This window comes from Anolis carolinensis, chromosome 6 (genome assembly GCF_035594765.1).
Source record: "Anolis carolinensis isolate JA03-04 chromosome 6, rAnoCar3.1.pri, whole genome shotgun sequence".
Taxonomy (NCBI): Eukaryota; Metazoa; Chordata; class Lepidosauria; order Squamata; family Dactyloidae; genus Anolis; species Anolis carolinensis.
Genome location: NC_085846.1, coordinates 35,702,275 through 35,728,324, shown reverse-complemented (window position 1 = coordinate 35,728,324; position 26,050 = coordinate 35,702,275). Strand labels below are relative to the sequence as shown.

The 26,050-nt window shown below is 40.7% G+C and overlaps 1 protein-coding gene across 1 annotated transcript; it reads right to left on the bottom strand.

Annotated features, from left to right (window-relative positions):
* Positions 1–387: 387 nt before the first annotated feature.
* fkbp10 (FKBP prolyl isomerase 10) lies at positions 388–25,654 on the bottom strand. Its single transcript, XM_008113266.3, has 10 exons — positions 25,152–25,654; positions 15,974–16,119; positions 14,789–14,978; positions 13,459–13,604; positions 12,253–12,442; positions 10,979–11,124; positions 9,615–9,804; positions 8,026–8,168; positions 6,566–6,729; positions 388–3,737 (listed from the first exon to the last, which is right to left on the bottom strand). The coding sequence occupies exons 1-10, from the start codon at positions 25,346–25,348 to the stop codon at positions 3,555–3,557; spliced, it is 1,695 nt and encodes a 564-aa protein (XP_008111473.2). The 5' UTR covers positions 25,349–25,654; the 3' UTR covers positions 388–3,554.
* Between the last annotated feature and the right edge of the window lie 396 nt (positions 25,655–26,050).

Below are 26,050 nucleotides of genomic sequence, written 5' to 3'. Positions count from 1 at the left end.
AATTCTATTAACTGAAATAAACAAGGGACAGAGCTAAAACAGAAGCTATGTTTGGCAAGATGTTTGCCAAGTACATCTGAGCAAATCTATTCCATCACCTTTCTGCAACTCTGTAGTGAGCATACTCCACTGTGCATGATTCCAAAGAGCAGTAATATTCTAGACCAGGGATTCCCAAACTCTAGTCCTCTAGGAGTTTTAAGCTTCAGCTCCCAGAAGCTGTCTTGGCCAACCATCAGGGATTCTGGGAAGTGAAGTCCACAACACCTGGAAACAGTACTCTAGACTGTCCCACTTCCAGACTAGAGGCAGATATTTTTGAATTCACTTCCTGTAGAAAAGTAGCACATCAGATAGCTTTAGAAGAATGGACACTCTGCTGCTAACTATAGATAGAAATGGTTTATTTTATTTTATTACTGGAAAAGGTATTTTGCAATTATCTATTCGATGTCTAAAATCGTTCAGTCCAATATTTCTCATTCCTATTCCTATTCCGTCCAATCAATCCAGCTGTGGTAAGCAACACCGAGGACAGGAATGGCTTGGAACATATATGTTTGAATTGTTGAAGTAGACACATTAGCATAATTTGGGACGGAAAGATGAGGGAGAGTTTCCAAAAGGGCAATGAGGTTTTTTTGTGTCAGGAGTGACTTGAAAAACTGCAAGTCACTTCTGGTGCGAGAGATCTGGCTGTCTGCAAGGATATTGCCCAGGGGATACTCAGATGTTTTGACGTTTTACCATCCTTATGGGAGGCTTCTCTCATGTCTCCGCATGGAGAGCTGGAGCTGACAGAAGGAGCTCATCTGAATTTTCCCTGGGTTGGATTCGAACCGGCAACCTTCAGGTCACCAACCCAACTTTCTATTGTCAGTCCTGCCGGCACAAGGGTTTAACCCACTGTGCCACCGGAAGCTCCAGGGCAATGAGTGATTTTGGGAAAACAGTTTTGAAGGCAGATGTAAATTTTTTCATCCACATGCTATGGGTTGCCAAGTGGCTTGCTCTACTCTTTATTTGAAGAGTTCAGCAGATAAAGATATTTACAGCAGTGGATGGAGAAATTATAATATGCTAATTTCTACAGATCAATCTCTTTATAATGCTGCACTTCAACTCTGGATGAAGTGAAACATCTATAAAAAGACTTAAAAACTGGTGACACTGACTGTGCCTTCACTTGCAAGGCAACAAGAATGTATAAGGGAATTCTGGCTCCAATCTAGCCTCAGAGCAATTCAAGCCCTTCTTTTGGTAAGCCTTCTGTCTTGAGATGAGGACCAGAATATCCTCTGCTTTGCCATAATTGGTTAAACAACACACCCATACTGTCTAGGACTGCAAGAATCCGTAGTGGCAGATCAACACATCTTAGGAAGCTTGAGGTAATGAGCAAACATGAGAAACCTAGGAAGCATTGATTCAGAAACATTACAACATGCAGGTGCGTGTAAGTCTGCAAATTGTCAGCAGTGACATCCATGGATTCAACCATCCATGGCTTGAAAATCTCTCCATGCTCCTGCCAAAATCCAAAAAGCAAACCATGACTTTACCATTTTATATTAGGGATTTTGTTGAAGGATGTCTAGTGAACAATAAACTGAGGCCTCTTCCACGCAGCTGAATAAAATCCCACATTTTCTGCTTTGAACTGGAATACATGACGGTGTGGACACAGATAACCCAGTCCAAAGCAGACATTGTAAGATTTTCTGCCTTGATATTCTGGGATATAGGGCTGTGTGGAAGATCCCTTAGAAAGAAAAAGATGCTAGCAGGACTGATAAAAGGAAAAAGCTGTACTCCCAAGTTTACATTTTAATCAGAAAAGGTCCAAAACAACCTGCCTCCTAATGATTAGTTTTTAAAGGGCTTGTGCTTTTCAATCGTGGCAGGAATTCAATAGGCACAGACCTTCCTCGCATAGCTGCAGCAATAAAAGTTTAGCTTTTGGATGCCTTCTTCTCAAGGGTTTTAAGAGATGCAAGAACCCTGCCAGGAAAACAATAGGGGAGTAGATATCTAACTGTTAGTCTCAACTACAGCCGAAGCTGAATCAACATGACTCCTATAGGAGTTAGGTTAATAATTCCATCAATGCAACTGATCTACTCTAGTTCAGAATAACAAACAGATTTTTCATTGTGTTGTCAAGGCTTTCATGGCCGGAATTGCTGTGAGTTTTCCGGGCTGTATGGCTATGTTCCGGAAGTATTCTCTCCTGATGTTTCACCTACATCTGTGGCAGGCATCCTCAGAGGTTGTGAGGTCTGTTGGAAACTAGGCAAGTGGGGCGTATATATATCTGTGGAATGTCCAGGATGGGAGAAAGAACTCTTGTCTGTTTGAGCCATGTGTGAATGTTGCAATTAGCTACCTTGATTAGCACTGAATAGCCTTGCAGCTTCAAAGCCTGGCTGCTTCCTGTCTGGGGGAATCCTTTGTTGAACAAAGAAATGCTGGACCACTCTAACAATCACCATGTCAGACTACACAGAGATGCCATTGAAATCCACAAGCATGTGGACAATTTCAACAGAAAGGAGGAAACCATGAAAATAAACAAAATCTAGCTACCAGTATTAAAAAAAACTCTAAAATCAGGACAATAAATAAAGAACAACAATCAGAAAATAAGGAAATGCCAGATAGGAAACAATCAGGGCCAGCCAAAACCTCCCAACAAAGGATTCCCCAAGCAAGAAGCAGCCAGGCTTTGAAGCTGCAAGGCTATTCAGTGCTAATCAAGGTGGCCAATAGCAACATTCACACATGCCTCAAACAGACAAGAGTTCTTTCTCCCACCCTGGACTTTCCACAGATATATAAACCCCACTTGCCTAGTTTCCAACAGACCACACAATCTCTGAGGATGCCTGCCATAGATGTGGGCAAAACATCAGGAGAGAATGCTTCTGGAACATGGCCATAAAGCCCGGAAAACTCACAGCAAATCACATTTTTACTTCCCATTCCTAGTTCTGCCAAAACAAAATTAAAATACCCAGTTGTGTAAGAACCTATAGATTAAGCAATGAAGATGGCTCACAGTTTACTTGTTTGGTTCCTATCACTCAGTTAAAATTTCCACAATGTTTTTTTATTTAAAAAGGAGAACCCAGTATACCTAAATGGAACACCTGGATCTGATGGGACAAGAGGCATGAAACAGTTTCATAATCTCCACCCCAAATTATCTCCCACAGGGGAGGATTCTAAGGAAATATATTGAACTAAAGCGAGTAGAGTGGGGTGAAATTTGGCTCTAGAAAGACATGGATCGGGAATATTTCATTGTGGTGTCAATTCCCTGGTTTTGGTTTATTGAAACAGAATCTCAGTTAAATAACTCTTCCCCCCACACACAAAAAGCAAAACCAAATGTTACCAAAAGAAGGAAGAAAATGTCTTGCTCTTCCCAAATCCAGTCTCTCTAACTCAGGATAGAGGTGGGGAGCAAATAAGCCCCTGTGTAGGGAAAGAGACACCAACAAATTGGTATACTTTAAAAACAAAAAGAGCCCAACCCCTGAGTCCTCTCTCTTTTAAAGTTCCTCGTGTTTCACTTGATCTTCATCCGATTTCAACTTCAGTTCATCTGCTGTGATTTTCCCATCCTTGTTCCGATCCTGGTTTTGGAACATGTCATTGACAATCTTTTCAGGGTCAGATCCTGGCATCATGTGACCTTTGCCTTCAGCAACTTGGGAGTTGATGAATGTTGAGAACTGGGGGGTTGGAAGGTGCGAAGAAAAGGGAAACAAAAGCAGGGAAATGTCAGTTTTTCCTATGAGACCATCAATGGATATCATGCCCCTGTTTCTGGCTTTTCCTCCTTTTGTCATGTATGATGCTGTGCCCAAGGCTGGTTATTTTACACTAAATTAGATCAGTGTTCCAACTTTTTTTTGACCAGGGACCACTTTGAACAGGGACCACTTGACCAGGGACCTCTCCAAGATTAGTACCAAAAAGATTACAAATCAGTTTTTGGTCAACTTTCGATTTGGTTTGGTTATTTGGTGTGCTGATTCAGAAAATTGCATTGGATAGACCACATCGGCTCTAATTTCTGATACAGAACATATGCCATCTGGTAGATACCTTCTGATCTCCCACAGAAAACCATATTTAATAATCTAGAGTTAATGTAATCTATCCAATGCAAATGTCTGAATCAGCATCCCAAATAACACCAGGCACAGGCCTAAAAACGAAAACACCATGGTGCCCCTGCTTCCAGGTGGTACATGGAAGGAGGGAGGAGAAGCAGCAGTCAGGAGGCTTGTTGCCGCGCCTTTCGTGGGTAGTTAGCCTCTCCCCTCCTGACATTCCTGTTGCTTTGGCACTATAAGAGAGTTTCATGAGACCAGTTGCTCTTGTTGCAACAGTGTAAGCCGTGGACCATATTTTAGTTCTTGGGGACCGCTGGTAGTCCACGGACCACAGGTTTGGAACCACTGAATTATCTAATCTGGACAACACTGACTGTCACCGTTTTGGTGGCATATGCAAATGATATGCATGTGGACATGCAAAACAGAAACACAAGCAGAGTTGTACATTTGGGATCATTTGACATGAAGTAGCACATTAAAGGACATAGGGTAGTATGCAAATACATGTCTCTCTGCATTGCTTTTTCACATTGCAATTGCATTATGGATTGTCAGTCACTGATCATTAATCCACACTGTTATGTCACATTGGTATTCAGTACAGGCAGTCCCGCGTTACAAACATCCAATTTATAAACAACACATAGTAACAAACCGGTGGGGGGGGGGGGGGGGTGAGACAATAGGAAGTGAGAGAAATCTAAACCTAGGAAGAGAAATTCACTCCTGGAAGAGTTAACTCGAGAACTGCCTATTTGGCAGTTGTGTTATGTAATTCCTCCAGAAGATATTTTTAACAATCTGGAAGAGAAATAAATAGTATTTCATCTGACATGTTAAAATAAAGGTAAAGGTTTCCCCTTGACATTAAGTCTAGTCAAGTCCGACTCTGGGTGCTCATCTCCATTTCTAAGCTGAAGAGCTAGCCTTATCCGTAGACTCCTCCTAGGTCATGTGGCTGGCATGACTGCATGGAGCACCCTTACCTTCCTGTTGGAGTGCTACCTATTGATCTACTCACATTTACATGTTTTCGAACTGCTAGGTTGGCAGAAGCTGGGGCTAACAATGGGAGCTCGACCCGTCCCGCAGATTCGAACTGCCAATTTTCCGGTCAGCAAGTTCTACAACTTAGCGGTTTAACTCGCTGTGTATGTTAAATAATAAAATTTAATTCTATACTGCCGATATAGTTACAAATGTGTTATTATCAAAGCAGATAATCCACATTATCCACTTTGAAGTGGATTATATGCATCTTCATGGCCATATAATACAGTTCAAAGCAGATAATCTGGATTTTATATAGCAGTGTTAAAGGGACCTAAGTAAATTATTCTGGTTAACAACTCAAAATTAAATAGCTAGCAGCAGCATGAAGCAATGGGAATCTATTCTCCTGGCAATTTTGCGGGAGGAGGGAGGATATACGATGACACCCTTCAGACCCCTTTGTAATTTCTCATTACAGTCTCATTCACTAATGGGAGAAGGATAAAAATGTCATCTTGTTGTGTCAGCAGAACAGACCTCCATCACTCAATGCAGTTGCTGCTTATTAAGGAAGGTTTAGGGGGACATTTATATTTGTGGTAATAGAAACACAATGATGAATAAGTATAATTAACTCAAAGAATGTCAGGTTTAGGCGATACTGATTAAACATTGAACTTTTACTTTCCATTTCTATTGTTCTTCTACCAGAACTTTTAATACCGGATATTGGGTATTCATAGATTTTTATGAAATGTAACTGCCTATAAAGGCACAGTATCCCCAATTAACACAAATAGGAAAACTAAATAGAAAACAATCCGAAACATATCCCTTTTCCTCTCATAGGCCGGAATGCCTTTTCTAAGATGACGTGAGCATAATTTGAAAACAAAGTGCCTTGCTTCAGTCATTGTTTATGGCCACACACACCACATCTGTTTACTGACTTAGCAACAAGACTAATGGAGTTGAAATTTTATTATCTGGTCCCTCAATTGGCCAAAAGGGGAGTTTCTGTAGCTTGCATTGGGATCCCCACAAAACTACTGAACCACAATGATTTGGTGCAAAAGCAAAGTCTGTGACCCAACCATTGTCACTTTGGTTCTCCTGTATGACTTTTTAAAATATCTTTTGTCTGATGAAAAATAATCCAGTGAGGCTTTAAAAGTCTGCATGATGTACATACTGTATTTTCTGGCGTATAAGATGACTTTTTAACCCAAAAGTCAGGGGTCGTCTTATATGCTAGGTGTCATCTTATACACCGGAAATACAGTATATTGTGTGAGTATTGTGAATTTTGTTGCAGTTTGCAAAATGGCTAACCACAGCCTTGAAAAGTTTCTCAGAATGAAAAGTGATGCAGCAATGCACTCAATTTCTCACTCATATCCTCCTCTATCACTAGGCACATTCTGTTGAAAACAGAACAATCATACCTCTTCAGGTGGAACTTCACCATCTTTGTTGATATCCATGGCTTCAAACAGATTTGCTGGTGGCTCACTGTGCCAGATGAACAGGTAACCTTCGGGAACCCCTGGCTCCAGATGTAAAAGCTCAATCTCAAACTGGAGAACAGCACTGCCAGGAACACCCCGGGCTAAAAATACAGGAGAATGTATCAGTACTGTTGGATGATCTAACTGTGGAGCATCTAAAGATAGAGATTCAGTGTTCTTCTTGGCAAGAAGTTTCACCAAATTGTACAGTTGTAACATTTTTATTTGTTTGGGCTAAATAAATATAGGCTTTTTATCATTCCAATTAATAGTGAATAAAGGGCTGACCAGAAGGTTGGCGGTTCGAATCTGTGGGATGGGGTGAGCTCCAGTTTCTGCCAACCTAACAGTTCGAAAACATGCATGTGAGTAGATCAATAGGTACCACTTCGGCAGAAAGGTAAGGGTGTCCATGCAGTCATGCCGGCCACATGACCTAGGAGGCGTCTACGGACAATGCCGGCTCTTCGGCTTAGAAATGGAGATGAGCACCAACCCCCAGACTTGGACACGACTAGACTTAATGTCAAGGGAAACCTTTACCGCATTAATGGAGAAGGACAGATTAAAATGTCTTAATTGCAGCCCAAGTTAAAATTAAACCATGATTATCATCGTTCAGTCTTAGCCTGTTGAATCTGGGCTTTATTTTGACTTCTTTGAATTATATATGAGCTGTTTAAAATGCTTTGTAGGGATTATATGTTTGTATGGATCCCATTGGCCATAAAATGGGATAAAAATACTTGAGCAGAAATAATTCAATAAAGGCTTGATGTTAAAAAAATTAATAACACTTCTAAAACAACATTTTCTTATTGCATCATTTCTTCTGCTTCTGCTAGTCAAGGGGAAAAGTATTGAGGTCTTTGCTTCTTCACTTTCTGGTATTTTATCAGGGACTGTATTTAGGCTCTCAACCATATTTTTACAGCATTAGGAGCCTTGAGTCCCATTTTGGGAAGTGGAGGATAGGGTTTTTATTTTTACATGTCAGAAGCCACTTGGGAAACTGCAGATTGTTTCTGGTGTGAGAGAATTGGCCGTCTGTAAGGACTTTGCCCGGGGGACACCCTGATGTTTGATGTTTTACCTTCCTGTGGGAGGCTTCTCTCATGTCTCCTCATGGGGAGCTAGAGCTGACAGATGGGAGCTCACCCCGCTTTCTGAATCTCAACCACCAACCTTTCGGTCAGCAGTCCTGCCGGTACATAGGTTTAACCCATTGAGCCACCAGAGGGTAGGGTAAACAGATAATAAAGAAACAGCTCAGGAGGATAGAATGCTGCTTAAAGAAAGTTGAAATTCTAATAAATTGTGTAGCCGTTATCTTCTTTTTCCCATCAACTCTATGTGATCTGAACTCTTGTTGTTTGAAACAGTCAATATAATCTTACCACCGCCTTCACCATGACCCAAATGTGGAGGAATAGTGATGACCCGTTTCTCTCCCACACACATGTTGAGCAAGCCATTGTTCAAGCCTTCAATTATCTTGTTGGTGCCCAAAGTGGCTTCCTGAGGATGTTCATAGTCATGCCTGTCAATGGGGAACAGAGATGGCTGATTTTGTTTGAGAATGCTTTCCGCTCAGAATTCTGCTCTAAAAAATGTAACTACGCAGCCTGTATAGATTTCAATGAACTAGAATATACAGTCGACCATCTGTATCTATGGATTCAACTATCTGTGGGTTCAACCATCCATAGCTCGAAAATATTAAAACAAATTCCAAAAAGCAAACCTTGATTTTGTCATTTTACGTAAGGGATACACCTTACTGCTCCATTGTGATGGCCTGACATGCACAGGGACTACCATGGCTGACAAGGACTGTGGCAGCAACACACAGACAAGACATCAGGCAGAAGGTGACAGCAGCAGTGTCCATGTGCACAACGGATCAGGTTAAAACATACCCAATAATAATAATAATAATAATAATAATAATAATAATAATAATAATAATAATAATAATAATAATAAAAACAAATGCAATTAAGGCCAAGATCGAAAAATCAGCTGATGACCCAAAATGTAGACTGTGCAAGGAAACCGACGAAACCATTGATCATATCCTCAGCTGCTGTAAGAAAATTGCACAGACAGACTACAAACAGAGGCACAACTGTGTGGCCCAAATGATCCATTGGAACTTATGCCTCAAGTACCACCTCCCAGCAGCAAAGAACTGGTGGGATCACAAACCAGCAAAGGTCGTGGAAAATGAACACGCAAAGATCCTGTGGGACTTCCGAATCCAGACTGACAAAGTTCTGGAACACAACACACCAGACATCACAGTTGTGGAAAAGAACAAGGTTTGGATAATTGATGTTGCCATCCCAGGTGATGAAAAACAACAGGAAAAACTCAGCCGCTATCAGGACCTCAAGATTGAACTTCAAAGACTCTGGCAGAAACCAGTGCAGGTGGTCCCGGTGGTGATGGGCACACTGGGTGCCGTGCCAAAAGATCTCAGCCGGCATTTGGAAACAATAGACATTGACAAAATTACGATCTGCCAACTGCAAAAGGCCACCCTGCTGGGATCTACACGCATCATCCGAAAATACATCACACAGTCCTAGACACTTGGGAAGTGTTCGACTTGTGGTTTGTGAAACGAAATCCAGCATATCTATCTTGTTTGCTGTGTCATACAACGTCGTTGTGTCAATAATAAAACTTTATTTATATCTAAATTTCTAAATATCTTAATCTAAATTTCCAGATGGCTGCAAAGCTAACAGATACACTCTGAAGTTCCTCCAAACTCCAGAGTATCCCCCAACTTTGCTGAGTGCAGAGCAAAGTCAGCTTGAGGGCTAAAAACCCAGTTGTTTACTAGACGTCCCTGTGCATCACAAAGAATGATGGCACTGAGTGTTGAGTATGGAGTTTTTTTCATATGTACACAAGCCCTTTGTGATAAAGAAAATGGGATAGATATTTAAATAAACAGAACTCTCGGAATACAACTTACGAGGAGAAGAGCTTAGTACCATCCAGCAAGGAGCAGTTATAATGATAGCGGACAAAGTCTCTGTCCTGGGTGGTAATATTGCAGTCTGCAGGCCGAAAGACTGTGCTTATCTCCACAGGGTCCGTGGGGTTGTGGAAGTCAATGACATGGACATCGAAGATCAAGACCGCAGAACCAGGGATCTTGGTCCCTGGAGGACAAAAATAAAGGAGATTACTTATAAAGAGCAGAGAAGGATGGACCAACAAACGGACGATTGGTGTGTACATGTGCATGTGTGTAAAAAATGCATTTTCCAATTATGGCTGACCCAAGATATTTTGTTTTTGTTTCACTATCTGGGAAAAAGTACTCCAGAACTTCATAAAAACGCTGAGGCACCAAAATATGGCTGGATATCAGGAGCCAATTGAAAGCTTGGTTTTTTCAAAAATAAATATTTGGTATCAGCTGACCTGCTTATTTCAGAATGTTATTCTGTTTCCAGGTTCCTGTCACTGTATTTCTGCTGTTGGTTTTATATCAGTATGTGTTTTGTTTTTTACCATGTTAAACTGTTTGTAAAACAAATGGAACGGGCAATGGGGTTGTTGTGTGTTTTCTGGGCTGTATGGCCATGTTCCAGAAGCATTCTCTCCTGACGTTTCACCCACATCTATGGCAGGCATCCTCAGAGGTTGTAATATACCTCACAACTTTTGCGGATGCCTGCCATAGATGTGGGTGAAACGTCAGGAGAATGCTCCTGGAAGATGGCCATACAGCCCGGAAATCACAACAACCCTGTGATTCCGGTTATGAAAGCCTTCGACAACACATGGAATGAGCTCTGCCCACAGACCATCTTGTTTTCATCTCTCCAATGCTGCTTGGAAAGGAGCAACCTCAGGGAAATAATAAAGACAACACATAGTTAATGTGTGTTATTCTTGCAAGTGAATCTGTAACTATAAGAATTGTATCCTCCACTTGCCATTGGCTCAGATTCTTTGTGAGATTCCATAAGCAACTGGAAATGTGACAAGCCTTCTCAAATTTTGGACCAGATAGCTAATGTTCTACATTTGGAGATTCATGGACAAATGTGAGGTATATTCAACAGTGTCTGATAATCTGATTTGTATGTATATACCAGGACTTCAGTACTAATAAAATGGACACTCACAGACCTGTACGTAATTCGCCTTAAGAGTGGAGATACCTACAGAAATGCATATATTAAAAATGTGAGCAGTTCTGATTATGTTTATTTTATCTAGCTATTGAAACCAAACAGAATTTTTCAAAATGGAACAGATCTGGAGGAAGAATCTGTGCAGTTGTGGCAATGAAAATCTTCTCCATGTTCATTCATTCTGTCCTACCTGCCCCACTTTCACCATATCCCAAATGGGGAGGGATGATGATTCTTCTCTTTTCACCAACGCAGACCCCTTGCAGTCCTTGATCCATTCCTGGGATAATATAGCCTTTTCCGATGTAAGTATCATATGTGTGATTCCGTGAGTAACTGGAATTGGAAAAAGAGAAACAATAGGGAGGACGCAGTGTCCATTCTTAGCAGAAAACCTGAACTGTTCTAAGTCTTTAGGCTGATTCCCAAATGGCAGCTCAGGTACTGGGTTGTACCTGCCCTGACTACGAAATGTAATAACATAGAAAAACACGTTTCATTTTGCTTCTTTGGCTCCTAACTGCCTGGGAGGCTAATGTGTAAAAGTCCCCCTCCCTATAAAATCTTCCTGGTTCAAGTTTAGCCCTCCATATATGTTTGCTTCCTACTGCTCTGTTGGACCTTCCAGTTCCTTTTGTTCAGTAGTTTTCTCTACTTGTTGGCTTCATTCCTAAGAAATCCCTGGGAAGCTGCATAGAAGCCAAGGGCCAATTTTCCCCACCCAACAGTGAGCCAATTTCCCTCTGCAATCCTTCTCAAAACGGCAACAAGAAGTGGCATCCTATCACGTCCTGCATTTTGAGAGGGCCTACAGAGGAAAACAGAGATATTTGTGAATATTACAGAGTTCAGGGATGATTGGAGCAATATTTTTGTATATGTTCACACATTTGGGGGACAGGATGTGTGTTGGGAGGACAAAAATTGCATGAAATGTTTCAGAAATGATATTAACTTTGGGGGCTTGTGGGTTAAAAGATTCATTTGCATCATGGGCCACATTCATTATCCAAATACATGAAGAAAATAGAAAAGTGATATTTGACACCTGCATCTTTTTTCGCAAGAGGTCTATTTACAGTATCATAGCAAGTTAAGATTCTTTGGGAAGCAACCAGAGATTTTAGTCCATGTTTTGTTCAGAATGAGATGTGAACCAGGCAGCAGCTGCTGTGTCTCCTCCCTTACTCACAAACTAGAAGAAGAAAGCCTTATATTTACCACATTCTCTTAACTGTTGAGAGAGCTAAAAGTAAAAACAATGGCAGATGCCATATTTACATGTCATGCTAAGCAAACCATGGAGTGAAGCTCTTGTTTTGTTTAGCTGCTCCCATTGCTAGTGGGCACCATGAGAAGCAGCAGTCTGAACTGGGTTGGTTCTGATTTCTGCTCCCTTCTTATAGGTAAGGATATGGCCCACACTGCGATCCCTAGTCCCACCTAGGTTTCTCTCCCTCATACCTGGAATCAAACAGGCTCCCATCCATCAAGGTGCCATTATAATGGTAGCGCACAAAATCTCCGGTCACAGATTTGCGTTTGCATGACGCTGGCACTTCCAGGTGCTCCAAGAAGATGCCATCTTTGGGATTGTGCAGATCCACCAGGAGAACGTCAAAAACCAAGGAGGCTTGAGGAGGGATGACAGTCCCTGAGGGAATAAAAGATGAACCAGTCCAGTTCATGATACTGAAGCCAGAGTGACACAGATGGTGGTAGAACTATGTTTTCCATAGGATGATTGCCACAACGAAGCACCAGGAAAGTGTCATTTCATTCGTAAGCACTATAGTTATGGTTATGCATTTGCAACTGACTAGTTGGGTTGGAACAATTTGTACAACATATTCTGCCATTTATGATAAAGTTAATTCAATTTTCAATATCCACTAACATGATGTCAGCCTTTTGTTTTATTTTGTTTTATTAAAGACATTAACAAACACTCTCACCACCAATATCCTTATAATCATCATGAGAATCCTGTTGCGTTCCTTTTAGGCATTTCCAACTAACAGCAACCCTAAGGCAAACAAATCACAGAGTTTTTTGGGCAAGATTTGTTCAGAAGGGTTTACCATGGCCCTCCTCTCGGACTGAGAGAATGTGACTTTTCCTATGTCACTCTGTGGGTTTCCATGACCGAGTGAGGATTGGAGTCATGGTTTTCAAAGTTCTAGTCCAACATGAAAGCCATGACTCCATACTGTCTCCATCATACGTTTAAACTCTCCAACACCTCCAAGCCATAAAGAAATTGTATGCCAAGAGCAGTGGTTCTCAACCTGTGGGTCCCCAGATGTTTTGGCCTACAACTCCTAGAAATCAAAGCCAGTTTACCAGCGGTTAGGATTTCTGGGAGTTGAAGGCCAAAACATCTGGGGACCCACAGGTTGAGAATCACTGGCTTAGAGCCTACATGTATATGGTCAAAGGTGTCTGGCCTCGAGCAAAACATCTTCATGGAAGTCAGAAGGTAAGGGTGGGACAAATAGTTCCAATTCGATTCACCCATGTAGTTATTTCTAAATAAAGCAAATATATCGATCAAGTAAGCAGACACAAACTGTGATCTTAACTTTTTTGACATCAAAATTATCAATGTTAAGGGTTTTTTTCACCTTGTGGGACAGATCTATGGATTTCCTGAACAATTTATCAACTTACCATAGCCTTTCTCTCCATAGGCCAGGAATGGAGGGATGACTATTCTCCGCTTCTCTCCAGCGCACATGCCTGTCAGGCCTTGGTCCATGCCTTTGATCAGCCAGCCCGAACCTACGTAGGTGTCATAGGTACTTTCTTTTCCATAGCTAAAATGCCAAGAAAGTTGGAGAAAGAGAAACCAGGAAGGACAACAGCTGAATAAAGAGTAAACCCTTGGCAGCACAGCATTAGTTCAACACAGCAGGACCCTAAAGGACCGTAAATTGCTATTTTCTTGATTTCCGCAGGCAACTGAATTGCATCCCAAGTGATGTATATGATTGAATATGTAATTCTGTTTTTACTCCTCATGCAAATGAATTACCTTAAAAAGGGGTCTCTGCTTTCAAAGTACATAGAGAACAAAGATGTTACAACACAATGATTTGCTACACTTTTGTGCCAGAATGTTAATGCAGCTGTGGCTTTATTGGTTCTATTGCAGAGGTTATTGTACAGCTGTTTGGCTCTGTTTGGACATATTTTGGCAAGATATCAATAAATTGTCATTTCCAGTCTTGGGTAAAATGAGCTTGATGAATGCAAGAAAATGTCTCCTGCCAATCCTCGCCTGTACATCTGAGCCAAAATGAAGGGGCCATTTTGGAGCTATATAAAACAGCCATAAAGTTGAAGTGGTGGAAAACAGAAGCATGGCAGGAAGACATTCAGCAATGCAACTATTGCTTAGGCGTGGACAACCATGGAAGGCTAGAAGGGCTACTCTAGGAAGACTAGGAGGGCAACATTTGCTCATGCATAAATAAACAAATTCTGCTTGTGTGCAATTTTATAATATGTCTTCTAAGGATTGAGAAATAGCATTTCGACCCTCTCCTATGAACTAAAATAGCAGAATAAGTTGAACCCCACTGTTCTACCATGTGTTATCCATGGTGCTCTACAGGATTAACAGTGAGAACATGGTGCTCTACAGCACTAAAAGTGATACTGGTTACTGAGTAGTGGGTTTCTACAACGGAGACACATAACCATATTATCGTATTTGTTTATCTTTAGCTTCCCCCTGGTTTTTCTACAGTTAAGAGCTAAGACTCAATATTCACTGCCATGGTTCTATTCTATAGAATTCTGGGATATGAGGTATAAGGAGGGGTATATCAAATTCTCTGACAGACAGTGCTAGTACCCCGCTAAATGACAGATTTTGGGATTGCATAAGAGATAGCCATAACAATTGAAGGGCACCCTAGTGAAACAATTCTGCCCCGACTTCTCAGCCAAGCCCTCGCCTCCCGATCCTCTGCCACAATCCTTTAGCATTTCCTACCTGGAGTCAAAAGGAGTGCCATCCAGAAGTGTGCCATTGTAATGGTAACGCACAAAATCTGAATCCTCCACTGTGCGGTTACACCGTTCCGGCTTGTACAGAGTAGTGATCTGCAGCTTGTCTTCTTTGTTCCAGATGTCAATCATGATGACATCAAAATAGAGAGTGGTGTCTGGGGGAATCATACCAGCTGTGGAGTTGAAAATGAGAGAAACCATCATGGAGACAAAGGCGGCAATTCAGGGATGTTCTATAAAACATATCTCCATTCCATTCACATGACAATACAATCCCTATGCCTATTGGGCTGGGACCCGCAGTGTTCTCTCTAGGAATTTTCTAAGTCCTCTAAGGGATTCTATGGTATGATTTCACTGGAAGTTACTACAGAGTTGCATTGGAGGACTTGGCTAATTCCTAGATAAGTATATTTCTTTAGGAATTGTCAAGGACCTCCAGGGTAACTTTATGGTAACTTCCAGCAGAAATATTTTTTTCAATAGGTTTACTCTTATTCAGGAAGAAGAAATAGAGAGAGAGAAAAGATGATTGATAATAAAACCATCTAGAGTAGCGGTTCTCAAAGTGTGCTCCACAAAGCCCTTAGGGCTCTGTGAAGCATACTAAGGAGCTCTGTGGTTCCCATCACCTCCAAAAGCCCCCTTTCCTCTCGTCTCTTGCCCCCAAAAGCCTTTTTTCCTCACCTTCTTTGCCACCCAGATCCTTTTCCCCTCTCCTCCCTTGCTTCCAAAACCCCTTTTTTCCTCCCACCACTCAGGGTTCCTTTGATTGTACTTTTCCTGTATGGCTGAAGGGTTTGGACTGGATGGCCCCTGGGGTCTTCCATTGAAATATTATTAAGTTTATGTTGGTCAAAATTTTGCCCACATCTGATATACATATATTACATTTAACATATATTATAATACATAAACATTTATTTGGGCTCCAAGAGAAACCTTTGCTTTAAAAAGGGCTGAAAAAGTTTGAGAACTAATCTAAAGCAATATTGTTGGAACTACAAACACTGAAAGGAAGGAAATTTAGGGAACACTCAGATTTTGTGTATGTGTGTACATTAACGTGTATTCAGGGATTGGAAACATCTTCCCAACTGAGAAATGTCAACCTTGTACCTCTTTTCTTATTTATGAACCTAGTCCATGCCAGAAGCTTGCCACTCACCAACACCAATGCTGCCATAGCCGAGATGAGGTGGTACTATGAGATGCCTCCTCTCATTCACACACATGCCTTGCAGACCTCTATCCATTCCTGTGATGAGTCTTCCAACACCTGCCACACCTGCCACGGTGGCACCCCGGTCATAGCTGGAGAGGTGAAGATGGAATCAATATTAGAAGAAGAACGCTGAATTACAGTTGACCCTTCACATTTGCAAATTTAACTTTTGTGGATTTGAGTATTTGATTAATATGTTCTCCGTAGGAATCTTCAGGTCCTCCAGCACAACACTGTGGTCGACTTTAGATGAAAGATGGTCATAGTGAGAGAGTTGTGCTGGAGGATGTAGAAATTCCAAGAGAGGTGTTCTCTCTTGGATTTTTTTAAATGTGTGTTTTTTCCTCTTTCACAGGGTCCCTGTGTAGTAAACCCTGCCAAAATGGAGCACTGCCTATAGTCATATTAAAGAATTATTACAAGAATTAAGAAAGTAAAATGTACCACTAATACCTAACAAGATAGTCAATAGCTTAGATCAGTGGTTCTCAACCTGTGGGTCCCCAGGTGTTTTGGCCTACAACTCCCAGAAATTTCAGCCAGTTTACCAGCTGTTAGGATTTCTGGGAGTGGAAGGCCAAGACATCTGGGAACCCACAGGTTGTGAACTACTAGCTTAGATGGTTATAAAAGAAGTTCAGAAAAGAGGCATAGAGGATAAGTCTCTTAGTGGCTCAGAATGTGGAAAATGTTTTACAAACTTGTTTATTCTGGACTGCATTTCTCACTTTTGGTGGACTATGCTTCCAATATAGGTTTTGTCTGCTCCAGCTATACTAACGATAGATGTTTTATACTGTTCCTTATTTTAAAATTATTTTTCTGCAGAATGTTGTATTTATGTTTTCATTACATACATGTATTTCGAGTTAGCTGAAATCTGCTTGAATCTATTACATAACAACTATTTCTATTATCCATGATGTTTTGCATAGTTTAAACACCACAGTGGCAGGTTCACGGCTGGAATCAGTGTAATGCTAAAAGGAGAAGGAAATTATTCTCATCTACAAGTTTCTCTCTCTCTACAAGCACATCTCCCGATCATAAGGATTATCAACTGGAGAGTCAAATCTGATCCATGCTACTTGTGTGTCTGTATCTTCAGGAAGCATGTTGACCTAGGCTACCCCATCCATTTCATAGAATTTTCTCAAAAAAGGAAAAAATAGAGGTAATTTTTCCAGTTCCATCCTTTGAAATATAGTCTACAGCACCTAGTGTTCATTTGTGGTCTCTTGTCCAAGTACTAACCAGGGATGACCCTGCTTAGCTCTAAGATCTGACAGGTTCTGGTGCCTTTAGGGTATTTGTGCCTTCTATGTCCCTTAATTTGTCATTTTAGATGCAGCAGAGATACATGATGTAGTAGTGATTATATATTATATATTACATGTAATATTATTAATAATATTACAATATATAGATATAGAACAATATGGTAATTTATTGCCAGTATTGTGCTATGCTAATAATATAATATTGTATGTAAATTTAATTTGCAAGCCGCTCTGAGTCCCCTTCGGGATGAGAAGGGTGGGACATAAATGTATTAAATAAATAATAGTGACTATAGAAATAGGTGTGGCAAACAGTTCATTTCACCATTCTTTCCTTTTCACAAATGACAAGCCACTGCCAGAAGGGACAGAGAGTTTCATCTATAAAGACGATGGTGCCATCACCGCTCAAGCAAGGAGCTATGAAATGGTTGAACAGAAGCTTTTTGAAGGTTTAGGTGCTCTTACTGCCTATTACAGGGAAAACAAGCCAAGTCTTAATCCATCTAAAATGCAGACATGGGCTTTTCACCTTAAGAACAGACAAGCACCTCGAGCTCTGAGGATTACTTGGGAAGGAATCGCACTGGAGCATTGCAGCACACCAAAATACCTGGGAGTTACTCTGGACCGTGCTCTGACTTACAAGAAGCACTGCTTGAATATCAAGCAAAAAGTCAGTGCTAGAAATAATATACAAAAGTTGACTGGCACAACCTGGGATCGCAACCAGACACAGTGAAGACATCTGCTTTTGTGCTTTGCTATTCTGCTGCTGAGTATGCATGCCCAATGTGGAATACATCTCACCATGTTAAAACATTGGACGTGGCTCTTAATGAAATATGCCGCATTATCACAGGATGTCTATATCCTACCCCTGGAGAAAGTATACTGTTTGGCTGGTATTGCACCACCTGAAATCTGTCAGGAAGTAGCAGTCAGTAATGAAAGGGCAAAGGCATTGACATCTTCAGCCCATTCTCTGTTCGGATATCAGCCAGCAAGCCAACACCTTAAATCAAGAAATAGCTTTCTAAGATCTACAGCGATACTCGCAGGAACACCTCAGCAAGCGAGAGTCCAAAAGAGGCAGGCTAAAACCCGGAACCTCAATCAATGGCTGAGACCGAATGAGAAACCCTCTTCTGGGCACAGAGAAGACTGGGCAACTTGGAAGGCGCTAAACACACTGTGCTCTGGCACTACAATATAGAATTATAGAATCATAGAGTTAGAAGAGACCTCGCGGGCCATCTAACCCCCTGCAAGAAGCAGGAAAATCTCATTCAAAGCAGAACCAATCTTAAGAAATAGGGCTACAAAGTGGAGTCCACGACATGCGAATGTGGAGAAGAGCAAACCACAGACCACCTACTACAATACAGTCTGAGCCCTGCCACATGCACAATGCAGGACCTTCTCACAGTGACTCAGGGGCACTCTAAGTGGCCAGCTTCTGGTCAAAGGAAATCTAGTATAATGCCAAGTTTTTAACTTTGCCTGTGTTTTTTATATACGTTATAACTGCATCCTCAATTTACTTCTGACATGATAAATATAACCATTCTTTCCTGGAAGTAAGTTTAACTTTCTCTTTGTAAAACTAATTGAGAACCAGGATTTCAGATTGAAAACTAGAACTAAAACAAACTGGGAGAGCAAATAAACTTTGCTGCCTTCAGAATGCGTTGAGTTCTATCCAGAAGATGAGAATATCAGATTCAAAATTAATCCCAGTTGCAATGCAAAAGCAAAACCTCATCTGTTTGGACAACAGATGTATGTTGAAGCAAGGCACTTCCAGAGATGTGGGACTGTTTAATAAACAAGAATTTCCGTAAACTTTTGCTTCAGAGGGGGGGAAAGGCCCATTTCACTAGCATAGAAAGAAGCAAGTGAAACATGATCTCCAACTTCCTTTGCAGTCTGAGCTCTGGAAAAGAAGGACCAGCTTATATACAGTTTTCCCAAAGCTATGTTTTAATAGAGATTGAATCTCTTTGAAACTGAACCCAGGCGCAAACTACGGTATGCATCTTACAGGACTGACACTGCCTACAATGCATTTTTTAAAAATGGGAATGAAAGCCGTCATTCCTAACTTCTGAAATCCTGCCTTTTAAAAGTATCATGATTTTCATTCCTTCTTTCTCCCCAGGACAGGCAGCTGCAGCCTCCTGTGGATGACACGTCTACAGCCAAAACTAAGGCTCCCGTCATGGACGCCATCTCCTTTCAGGGCTTATTTTGACTGGCTGGCATTTGGGCTGGGGCCGCTCCCCCAGAGGAAAGCAGAACCAAACCTCAAGTGTAATGAATGCTAACATTTGAAGCAAATTTTGTCAAGGTTCCCATTAAAATATGCAAAATTGCACACAGCTTCAGACCAAGAGAGCTCCCAAGCACTGGAGAAGCATGTATCTCACCAGTTTTCCATCTACTTCAGTTTTGCATTTGACACAAGAACTTGGCTACATGCTGAGTGTAATAAAATGTTGCCTTAGATAAGGCAAATTTTATTTATTTCTTCATTTATTTAAATTAAGTCTTCTCACCTTTTTAGAAAATCTATTCCAGGACATACTCACCTAAGGGGGCTTTGTTGTATATCAATGCATTACAATATAGGTTTGTTTTAATCATATTGTATTTAATCATACAATTATTATTATTATTATTATTATTATTATTATTATTATTATTATTATTATTATTATTATTATATTGTCTCTGAATAACACAAGCTTTACAATTTCCACTATAGAACAACATTTAGACTTGTCAAAGGCTTTCATGGCCAGAATCACTGGGTTGTAGTGAGTTTTTCGGACTGTATGCCATGTTCCAGAAGCATTCTCTCCTGATGTTTTGCCCACATCTATGGCAGGCATCCTCAGAGGTTGTGAGGTCTGTTGGAAACTAGGTAAGTGGGGTTTATATACCTGTGGAAAGTCCAGGGGGGGAGAAAGAACTCTTGTCTGTTGGAGGCAAGTGCAAATGTTGCAATTAGTTACCTTAATTAGCACTGAAAAGCCTTGCAGCTTTAAAGCCTAGCTGATTCCTGCCTGGGGTAATCCATTGTTGGGAAGTGTTAACTGGCCCTGATTGCTTCATTGCTGGAATTCTCCTGTTTTCAGAGTATTGTTCTTTATTTACAGTCCTGATTTTAGAGACCTCACAACCTCTGAGGATGCTTGCCATAGCTGTGGGCAAAACGTCAGGAGAGAATGCTTTTGAAACATGGCCATATAGCCCGAAAAACTCACCACAACCCAGCATATAGACTGCCTTTACCTAACCAAAAACTATCTGGATGGTTGGATCACAAATCCAACTATTCTCCAGACAGCACAATAATTTATTATGATGGCTGCGGATGATGGGAACTGTAGCTCAACACATCTGGACGATGCTTGTTTGGAGAAGACAAGCCAATGTATATAAATCACTTTTACTTGCAAGATAAAAGGGAAAAAAGACTGGTGGTACTTGGGGTGGGGGTGCTCAATAAGAAATGAATCAGTTTCCAATTTTCTGCCCCCAAAAGTGCCAGGGCATAGCTGAAAATCACTTGGCACTAAAAGAAAATCTGGATTCGGTTTTGTTTAAATAAAGCAACTTGCATTTAAATTGAAAATGTACTGTAGTTAATTTACTGATTTCACCCACTTTTGCATTAGTTGGTAAGCAGAAGTATAGTAGGTTTGGTTCCTGGACACCCCTCCATACCAATATTCCTGGATGCTCAAGTCCCATTATATAAGCGGGATAGTAAAATATAGTCCCTTATACAACATGGCAAAATCAAGCTTTGCTTTTTGGATTTTTTTCCTTTCGAGTGGGGTTTAGTTTCAAGTTGAATCCATGGATGTGGAGGACCAACTGTACATAGGCATCCATTCACTCTCTTCCCTAGCTTCTGGCTTTGAAAATCCTGCCCACCTTCCTTCCAGGATTGGCTGCCTGTTTATTCCGATCTGGGTCTTTGCAAAGTCAATCTTGCCTCTTTCCAGCAATTCGCATTCCACCAGAGGCTAAGGATGCAATTGCTGCCGTGTCAAAACCGCATGGCAAGCTATGTGAGTGCTGAGCAGTGGCTCATTGCTTTCTTACAGGGCCTCAAAGAGGGCAGAGCATTCAAGGAGGGAGACTCACCAGAGGCACGCAAAGGAGGGAGAGGTTTCTATGAGATTCCTCCCTTTTGAAAAAATAATTATAAGCCAGAGCTGCTTTTCTGCAGTTGCTCTTAGGAAAGCTATTCCAAACATCCCAGAAGTAGGGAGGAAAAACATGCACCAAACTCGGGGAGGATATTTCAGTTTTCTTCGAGAATCTAAAAGTTCAGGGTTCAATTCAAACTGGGTAGGTGCACCCAATAATACTATGTAACACTATTTTTGTTCCCGGGATATATATATCATTTTCTAATTGGTTCTATCACAGAAATATGAAAAAAGTTCAGTAAATTGCAAAAACTTTTGTTTTTACGGGATCTCCTGCAGCACATTTTGCTATAGTTTTTTAATGAATATCTCGTAGAGTCTCAACCACTTCAACATAGTTTGCGGCAGGCACAAAAACGAAGTTTCTGGAGTATAACAACTACATTCAAAGTAAGTACAGTAGAGTCTCACTTATCCAACATAAACGGGCCGGCAGAATGTTGGATAAGCGAATATGCTGGATAATTAGGAGAGATTAAGGAGAAGCCTATTAAACACCAAATTAGGTTATGATTTTACAAATTAAGCACCAAAACATCATGTTATACAACCAATCTGACAGAAAAAGTAGTTCAATTTGCAGTAATGCTATGTAGTAATTACTGTATTTACGAATTTAGCACCAAAATATCATGATATATTGAAAACATTGACTACAAAAATGCGTTGGATAATCCAGAACGTTGGATAAGTGAAAGTTGGATAAGTGAGACTCTACTGTACCACACATTTAAACAGCATATAACACTTTCAAATCAGAAACAGATTTTTTTTTCCAAATTTTGTTACATGGTGTAATTCATGGCTACTACTAGCAACCCACTTGTAGTGTCAGCAAAAAGGGCAGCCTTGATTCAACATATCCGCCTATAGTCAATAATTTCCTATCTTTTCTTAGGAAAGGAATGCTATGAGATGGGGTCCTGTCTCTGAAATGGAGCCCACAGTACCTTGGAAAGTTAGTCCAAAATAGGCTCTTAAAAGTTCTAGCCTGAGCATTTAGTGAAGGAGATCTGATCAGATCTTGCACCTTCAAATCACCTGTCAATCTAATATCAACCCCATTCATTTCATAGGGGTTTCTACGAGTGCATCTACACTGCAGAATTAATGCAGTTTGACACCATGGTTCAATGCGATGGAATCATGGGAGTTACACTTTTGCCAGATCTTCTTTGCCTTCTCTGCCAAAGGTGGCTCACCAAACTACAAGTCCTAGAATTCTATAGCACTGAAACTGGGTGGGGTGGTAATAATAATAATAATAATAATAATAATAATAATAATAATGATAATAACAACAACATTGACAAAATTACGATCCCAGTAGGGTGGCAAAAGGCCACCCTACTGGGATCTGCACACATCATCCGAAAATACATCACACAGTCCTAGACACTTGGGAAGTGTTTGACTTGTGATTTTGTGATATGAAATCCAGCATATCTATCTTGTTTGCTGTTTCATAATAAAATAATAACAATATTTTTATTTTTTATTTATCGTATCATAAGCGATTTGAGGGTACAGTTATCATGCATTTAAAAACACAAACAAAATTTAAAAGTTGGCATTATACTACATGTCCTTTGATGAATAGCTGGCCACTTGGAGTGCCTCTGGTGTCGCTGCAAGAAGGTCCTCCATTGTGCATGTGGCAGGGCTCAGGCAGCATTGTAGTAAGTAGTCTAAGTGGTTTGCTCTTCTCCACACTAGCATATCATGGACTCTACTTTGTAGCCCCATTTCTGAAGATTGACTCTTCACCTTGTGGTGCCATAGTAATAGCAATAATAGTAGTAGTAATAATAAATTACACTATGTAACAAAATTTGAAAAGTCTTCTAATCCTGTTTTGAAAATGTTGCTTCCTATTTAATTGTGCGGTACTTACTTTGAAAGTTGCTGTTATCCTTCAAAAACTTTGCTTTTGTGGTTGCCACAAACTATGTTGAATGGGCTGAGACTGGATGAGACATTCATTCAAAAAACTATCACAAAACATGCTGCAGGATGTCCCACAAAAACAACATTTGTGCAGTTTAATAAAAAAAAATCCCATTTTTTAATGACAGAACCAATTAGGAAATGACATGTATAGCCCAGGGACAAAAATTGTGTTACATAGTGTAATAATAATAATAATAATAATAATAATAATAATAATAATTTATTACCTGCCTCTCCTCACTCGAGGCGGGGTGCAACAGGATTAAAACAGAACAATAAAACACAATACTATCAAAATGCATATAACACAAGAACCCATCAATAAAATAGTGGTGAAAATGACTGGAAATGCCTATGGGTTGAAGTGGTGTCAAACTGTACTGAGACTAAAGTGTGGGCAAGGAATATTAGGCTGGCATAGACTCATATAATGCAGTTCAACGCAGATAATCTGGGATCAGATCCTGGGATATAGGGCAATGTAGATCCAGCCTATAAAGTGGTTTATGCCAGTCCTTTCCTCTAGAATATAGCCTATAGTCCCTAGTTATAGTAATAATAAAAAATAGAAAAACTTTATTTATATTCTGCCCTAATATTATTATTATTATTATTATTATTATTATTATTATGTTTATTTATACTCTGCTTTTTTTCTCGGGCCCTTTCTACACTGCAATATAAATTCCAGATGATCTGCTTTGAACTGTACTATATTCATATTATTCCCTATTATTATTATTTACGTTTATTTATACCCTGCTCTTTCTCTCTACAAGGAGACTCGGGCCCCTTCAACACTGCCATATAAATTCAAGATTATCTGCTTTGAACTGTACTGTATTTATATTCTGCCCTATTATTACTATTACTATATTATTATTATTATTATTATTATTATTATTATTATATATCCTGCTTTTTCTCTCCACACGAAGACTCAGACCCCTTCTACACTGCCATATAAATTCATGATTATCTGCTTTGAACTGTACTGTATTTACATTCTGCCCTATTATTACTATTACTATATTATTATTATTATTATTATTATTATTATTATTATATACCCTGCTTTTTTTCTCTCGACAAGAAAACTCAGACCCCTTCTACACTGCCATATAAATTCCAGATTATCTGCTTTGAACTGTACTATAGAGCAGTGTAGACTCATATAATCCAGTTCAAAGCAGATAATGTGGATTATCTGCTTTGATCATTTGTGTGGCAGTGTAGAAGGGGTCTCAAAGTGACTTACATTAAAAGCATTTCAGTGCAACTTAGGTCCTTTCCAGAGAGGTAAATAAAATCCCACATTTTCTACTTCTGAACTGGAATATACGGCAGTGTGGACTCAGATAACCCAGTTCAAAGATGAGATTTTCAGCACTGTTATGCTGGGTTATATGGCTGTGTGGAAGGGCTCTATTGGTCCCTTCTACATTGCCCTATATCCCAGGATCTGATCCTTGATTATCTGGCAATGTAGACTCATACAATCCAGTTCAAAGCAGACAATCTGGGATCAGATCCGGGGTTATAGGGCAGTGTCGATCCAGCCTTTGAATCTACAACAATATGCATTTTCCTTGGCGGTCTCCCATCCAAACAGGAACAGGGCTGACCCTGCTTAGCATCCAGGGCTCAGATGGCTGCAAGGAGTACCTGGAGTCAAACTTGGTGCCGTCCTGGAAGGTCCCGTTGTAATGATAGCGGACGAAGTCTCCCATCTGGACCTCCCGCAGGCAGACTTTGGGGATGTAATAGCGCTCAATGACGACGTCCTCCAAGGGGCCGGGGTCCCCCAAGGCCTGGACCCCGCAAAGGCTCAGCGCCAGCAAAAGAAAGCCGAGAGAAGCCATGGAGAGAGAGCGGATGGATGATGGGATTCCCTGCAAGTTGGCCACTGGGCGCGGTAGAGTCGCCAGCGAGGGGCGGGGAGCAGGGGAGGCGCCTGGCTCCAAAAAGAGGGGTCCTGCCCACCAGCCGAAATTCTGTAGACGTGTAAAAAAGCGGCCTAAAAAAAGACCATCTCAGACCTTAAAGCCTGGGATCAGCTCTGATCTTTGCAGCCTGGAGGGTGAGGATCCTCCCCAAACCCTCCCTTTTATGGTCCCAGACTAATGGGAAACTAGTGAGAAGCGTGTCCAGGCACAAAAGGAAAGAGGATCGCTTGCTTTAATTTTAAAAAAAAAGAAAGAAATCTGACTCAACCCCCTTTCCAGGTCCTAGTGCTTGTTGGGTCTCTCCCTGAGCCAAAGCTTACGTGGTCCCTCCAGGCTACCAAAGAGAGAGACTCGCCTCTTTGGCTCTTTTCACACTGGTTGAATGCGAGGAATTCAGGGCTGCTGGGCCTGGAAAGGGAAACAACAGGGCTTGGGAAGTAAGAGAGCTACCAATAGGTATCCAGTACAATATATTACGGATTGATGATGATAAATGATGGTTTTAAATGTGTTGTTAATTTTATTGATTGTTTGGCATTGAATCTTGCCAGGTGTTGTATGCCACCTTGAGTCCCCTCGGGTAAGAAAGGCGGGGTAAAAATGTTGTAAATAAATAAA

Coding starts and splice junctions, on each gene's coding strand:
- fkbp10 (XM_008113266.3), bottom strand. CDS start 25,348: ATGGCTTCTCTCGGCTTTCTTTTGCTGGCGCTGAGCCTTTGCGGGGTC. Junction 14,979..15,973: donor CTATGGCAGCATTGGTGTTG/GTGAGTGGCAAG, acceptor TCAACTCCACAG/CTGGTATGATTCCCCCAGAC. Junction 12,443..13,458: donor CTATGGAGAGAAAGGCTATG/GTAAGTTGATAA, acceptor TTATTCCCTCAG/GGACTGTCATCCCTCCTCAA.